The following is a 6,000-nucleotide window of genomic DNA, read 5'->3' as shown; positions in this document are numbered from 1 at the left end:
GAGCTTCTTCAGCAGTCTGTTCAGTCTCTCTCCTGGATCCTGTCTGCTCACAGCAGGTGAAGCTCCTCCAATGTGGCGCTGGCGTCCGATGTCAGCTCCGTCAGCCACGTCCGTGACCAGCACGATGCCACTCTGCCCTCCGGCAGGGCTGCCGCTGGGCCAGCACGGCTAGCTCGTCCATCCCACTGGAGATAGATTAGATTCCCAACAATGATGGATGGAAAGACAGGTCCCCGTCGTCACCTCCCAGCTCACACCTGAGAACCAGCACGTTGTCCTCACCTCCTCCTCCTCACCTTGAGGGAAATCATCAAGCCTTACACCAGTTAGCATTGACATGCTACAGGCTGCTAACAGCTAATTTCACATGTAAACAATGTGGCCATGATTACATGTAGGATCTCCAGACAAACACAGGAGAAAAGTAGTAAAAATATCACTGAAGCCACAAAAAGTTTGGTGTCCATGACCAACAAATGAGCCATACAAAGTAATGACCCATTACAAATACAAAGATTACGAAAAAGAGACAAAAAAAATTACAAGAAACGGTCAAAGACTAGAGAGCTGCTGCAGGAAGCAGCCATAGCCAACAGGCGCCAAGCAACGAAGAAAGTTTTGCCTAGCCAAAACTGAATTACAGATATCTTGAATTAAAATTCAGACTATCCAAAATGTGAATACAACTATTCAGACATATGTTGTTGCTATCTACAGCGTTAATTTCACATAGTCAAACTTAGCTTTTAAATGTTCATATGGCTTGCTATAGAAGGGGGGGGGGTTTCAGGAAAATCCTGCAGACTCTGCCTTTAATTCTATTCAGAAATACATTCCAACATTCCATGATACTTTGTTCAACATTAATTCCAGTCTGGGAAACATTCCGGAATACTTCTATTTATCTGTCATTCCATTCTTGGTGACCTAGTCCCATTAAGGTCAACATTCCGGAACACTTTTGCTTGTCTTCACAGACACCCAGGTCAACATTCTGGAATGTTTCCCCTTCCTCTTACTCCTGAAATTTGGAATTGGAGATAAATCTACGACACATTAAATCTACATTTCACAAGTCCTGATTGACCTTCTTTCAGCAGACATTAAACAGGCGTCAGCTGCAGATCGATCCTTTTAATGATTCATCAATACATCATTTATTCATTCCATCATTACACAAATAAGCATCACATGACGTGTTACTGCAGATCATTTCAGAGGTCGCAACGAGAAAATAACAGTCTGTGCAAATAGTGCATTTTCGAACAGAGACAGAATAAACAGAGGAGGACAGGTCAGTGTGTTTCTCAACCTCTGCAGCCCGGGATGGAAGAAAAGGCCACTGATGACTGGTTAAAGGCCGATTTACAGCAGACAACAAGTATTCACACATCTCTGGTTAAAGTTGTGTCATTTTAGATGCACAGCAAATTATTTTGATCCAAACTCATGCTAGTCGCCTTTGTAGTTTATTTATGTATATAATTTTAATTTATATGGTTTGTTTTCTGGGACAGCTGCAAATATCTCTGATTTCAATGATTTAAAAACATGGACTGATCAGGAGGTAGAAACACAGGGAGGTAGAGAATAAGATCTAAAATAAGAGCACATTAAAGGTCCCATTTCCATGAGCAGAGGAGCTTCAGCGTAAAGACAGGCACAGAGTTAGCTTCAGTAATGTTCATGGCTTTAAAGGCAACCCGCCCCGCTCGCAGGAGTCATGCTTTTAATGGCAAAGAGCTGCTGTCATGCTGCACAGATCAGTCCAAGGTCAAATATATTGCACAAAACATCATCATGCACATCACTGTTTCAGACCAGGGAGGAAGACCAAGGGGGGGGGGGGGCTGATGATGCATTTCAGGGGCGTCGGGAAATCTGAAATTCAGAAGCATCAAAAGAGGTTTCTAAAATGTAGATTCTGACACACTGAAATCAGTTTTCAGTGTTACTATACATTACAAAAAATCAAGTGTTGCATCCTGATATATCTGAATCTTTTGGAAGTAAACAACAATAACTTGAGAGGTTTTTAAAAAGCAGAAATTTTGCACTTTTTTACATTTTGTTGCTTAAGAATTTCAGTTTTCAGACTTTGTATGAAATGCAGCATCATTATAGTTGATCATGCATGGGTTTCTGGGTAATGTAGTTCAAAAGGCTGGAAGTGTTTTATTCATCTCTTTAACTTCCTGCACTTTGATGGTAAGAAATACTTGAACACACGTTTAATTCGAGGAACAAAGCCTCAGATATTTTCCTTCCCTCTCAGGAAAATGTTTTCTGACTTTCTGCGTAGAATAAAGCACCACCAAGAGAACTACAAATCCCAGACATGAGCATAAAACAGGTCACTTCAGGTGTCATGTGGACTGCACAGTATGAGGAATGTAAATGAATGTATGATCTCTTCAACGTCGTCGTCTTTGGCACTTGTGATTTCATGTTTGACATAAATATTAAAATCAAGAGTTCAAATATATTTTTAAAAAATGGCTTACAGCTCCGTCCAGCTCTTCATCCTCTTCTCCTCCTCCTCGTCATCATTAAAATGTCTTTTAGTGTCTTTCAAAACCGTCCTCTCCAGCACAGAAGAGTCAGAGCTGCGTTCGCCAGCCCTGGATGTTGCATAGTGTTGTGAAGAGAATGAAGGAGCGAGACGTTTGAGTCTTCGTGTAAACATGAGGCCCGGGTTCTTCAGGCACTGCACCTGCTGGTCCTTTTCTCTCCGTGTGTGTGTGTTTATGTGTGTGTTTTATGTTTTAACATGAACATATCAGCTCTGACGGTCTCTATGTCTCTGCAGTGATTCCTCTCGGTGTCGTGTTGTTCAGTGGCACTGCTGGTTCAGACCATTTTGGAAGTTGTTTCAGCTGCTAGCACTGCTAAATAAGGCAGTGAACAGTGAAAACTGAATCCATGCAAGTGCTTATATCTAAATATTGTGTTTTAGACTTAATATGAGCTACTTTCGATGGACAAGTCCAGAAAAATGCTTAATTGGAGATGATAAAAGACAAAAAAAGCACATTTGTCTCACTTTTTTACACTTTACGGGCATTTCAGGCATCATTTCTGTCTTTAACACTTTGAATGAGACATTTTTCAAGTGAACATGGCTCATGTTAATCTAAAAGAGTCAATTTTGACTCAATATAAGTCAAACACTTGCTTGGATTTCAGTTTTTGCAGTGTGAACTCTGTAGTGAACTCTTTGTGTTTAACACCCTGGGTTCAGTCTCACAGGCAAACAGTCATCTCATGCCCTGAAATTCAGCTTGAAAGGAAAATAAAATCAACTTTTTCCTAAAATCTTGTCATTTTTTCAACATCCAAATTTCAAAGTTACAATAATTATGGCTTATTTTGTCGCAGCTACCTGTGAAAAAATACCTGTGAGGCCGTACTCAGGGTAGAACACACCTTAACTATTAGTGAACTCACCAATGTGCAAATATGTGACTCTAGGCCACAGACAGTTCATATTTAAGCCCTAAAAATATGTCGGAAACCAGATTTTCCTTAAAATGTGGTTTTAAAAACACGCAGCAGCTGCTTCTGAACTTCCAAAACGTCTCCAGAGCAGATCGGTCAGCCCACAGACGAACACACGAACACACAGGTGGGGTGGTCCCGCTCAGGTCCAGACCTCCATGGGCACCATGGCCTCCTTGGAGCCGATGGGAGGAAGCAGATTCTGCTCGGACAGGAACTGAAGAGGGAACTGGACCAGGAAGCCGCGGATCTTCTTCAGCTCCTCCTGAGCGCGAGTCGGGTCCTCTTTGTCCAGACCTGGCTTGGCGAGGTAGCCTTCCAGCTCGAAGATGTTACGGACGTCGCTGGACGGCAGACAACGGAAAACCTGAAGAGAAAAGGGAACAGAAAGAGAGGATTACACTGTGTTCTAAATTATTATTCAAATTGTATTTTAGTGTCATAAAAATGAAATTTTCAGTCTCAAAGAAAAAGGATGTCTCTGCTGCTGGAAAGCACAAAATGATTAAATGCCTCGGACAAGGTATGAAAACCTTTGATATTACACAAAAACTTAAGCGTGAAGAGATTTGTGGCTGATTGCAGTTCGAGCAAATAAAGGCACAATGAGGAAGGTTTTCTGCTCGACAAATGCATTGGATTAAGAGAGCAGCTGCTAAAATGCTGTTTCAAAGCAGCAAACAGATATCTGAGGCTGCTGGTGCCTCTGGAGTCCCGCTAACATCAAGGTGAAGGATCCTCTAATGCGCATAAGCAAAAATAGCTGCAGTGGGCCCAGAAATACATGAAGACAAGTTTTCAAAATGTCGTGTTCACTGATAAGTGCTGTGCAACCCTGAATGGTCCAGATGGATGCAAAAAACTAGAATCTTATCAAGTGTAGAAAATGTCTTTTTAGACTTAAAGGGCCCATATTATGCAAAAATCCCTTTATGAAGTCTTTTAGTGAAATTTGTGGGTCTTTGGCTTTCCTCCCAGCCCACAAAATGTGATATTTAATGACAAAACCTGTACTTAGTAGAGCTTGTGAATGTAAAATCCTGGCCTAAAACGAGCTGTTTGGGTTTTAGGGATTTGTCGATGTCAGCGATTCCCTTTTTTGACCAATCAGGAGCAAGTCTGACCTGACTGGTCCACTCCCCTCTCCGCTGCTGGAGAGATTTAGAATGCCAAAGTTGAAGAACCATCACTGCTCTGTTTTTGGCTGTAAACAGCCACGTAGTTCCATGCTCAAGCTTCCCATCTCAGAAGAAGACAGACTAAGTGTCTAGAGTTCATTTAGCAATGAAATGTTCCAGCTACACTCAGTAAAACTGTGCATGTGTGTGCTTGTCACTTCACGGCCGACTGCTTTTCCAACTTTGGACAGTCCAACAGAGGGCTAGCAAATAGACTGGTCCTGAATCCAGGCGCATTACCAACCATCCTCCAACAAACCTGGGACCCTGGAAATGTGAGTATTTTAAATGCTGTGTGCTGTGGAGCAGATGGAAGAGCTTTTCCTTAGGCCCCGTTTACACGGAGACTCCCGCAACGATTCTTCCTTTGCGTTTTCAAAAGCCACCCGCGTTTACATGAGGACGGCGTGAAAACGATCCGCGTTCATACGGCTCCAGGAGGAGAAGTCTCCTCTTCTGTTCTTTCTTTTTCTGCCGTTTTGTTCTGTGAGACGGTCGGCAATCCAACCATAACGCGTATTACCGCCACCTACTGGCTCAACTGGAAATGTGGCTGAGCGCGGAGCCTTCACCTAAAACTGCGAGTGCGCATGCGGTGACGTCAGCGTTTCACCCTGAGACGCTCCGCTCTGTGTTTACACGAAGCTGGATGGAGGAGCGGATTCAGATCTTTCCACTCTGGGGAGCGTTTTCAAAAGTTTGCGTTTTCACTGAAAACGCAACGTGGTCTCGTCTAAACGGAAGGCCAAAATGCAACGAAATGTTTGCGGAATCGACCGTTTTCGGCGTCGTGTAAACGGGGCCTTAGTGTCCCCCCTGTCTCTGCGTTAGCTTCAGGATGCTAACTTTAGCTGCAGTTAGCCTGTTGTTTTAGCCTGTAATGTTACGGTAAACAAGCTTCTCTGTTTTCTAAACATTGTGCACTCGGAGCTCGTGGCACCGCTCTCAGTGACTCTGAAGAGCGGGGCGGTATCAGCGGTGGCTCATTTACATATGAAGGCCACGCCCACTAAATCAGAGCGTTCTGAACAGAGGGGCTATGAGAGCCTGGAAACAATGCTGCTGTGCTTGATTTATTGGCTTTTTGGACCAAAACATGTTACTACCATTTCATTAAGACATCAATGATCCAGATTAAACTGCAGAAAAGGAGCAGAATGTGGGACCTTTACGGTCCCTGAAGGTGTGAAAATAACTTCTGAAAAGAATGTGGAGTTTCTGTCCGACTACTTCCTTCAACGGAACAAAAGGAAGAACCGTTCATTCTGAAACAAAATCATCTTCATGAACAACAAAGCACCATCTCATCCTGCATCACTGGCTG

General features: G+C 43.1%; 1 protein-coding gene across 1 annotated transcript in view; it reads right to left on the bottom strand.

The window, feature by feature from the left end:
• Positions 1 to 1,125: 1,125 nt before the first annotated feature.
• Positions 1,126 to 6,000, bottom strand: part of pld1b (phospholipase D1b) — a 54,478-nt gene continuing 49,603 nt past the window's right edge. Inside the window, exon 25 of the mRNA XM_074693494.1 lies at positions 1,126 to 3,865. Within this exon, the coding sequence (XP_074549595.1) occupies positions 3,641 to 3,865 (225 nt within the window). The 3' untranslated portion in view covers positions 1,126 to 3,640. The remainder of the gene's footprint in view (positions 3,866 to 6,000) is intronic.

Source organism: Halichoeres trimaculatus, unplaced genomic scaffold (genome assembly GCF_033239565.1).
Source record: "Halichoeres trimaculatus isolate MK-OKI-2021-1 unplaced genomic scaffold, fHalTri1.1 fHalTri1_scaffold_18, whole genome shotgun sequence".
Classification (NCBI taxonomy): domain Eukaryota; kingdom Metazoa; phylum Chordata; class Actinopteri; order Labriformes; family Labridae; genus Halichoeres; species Halichoeres trimaculatus.
This window is presented reverse-complemented; position numbering and strand designations above follow the sequence as displayed.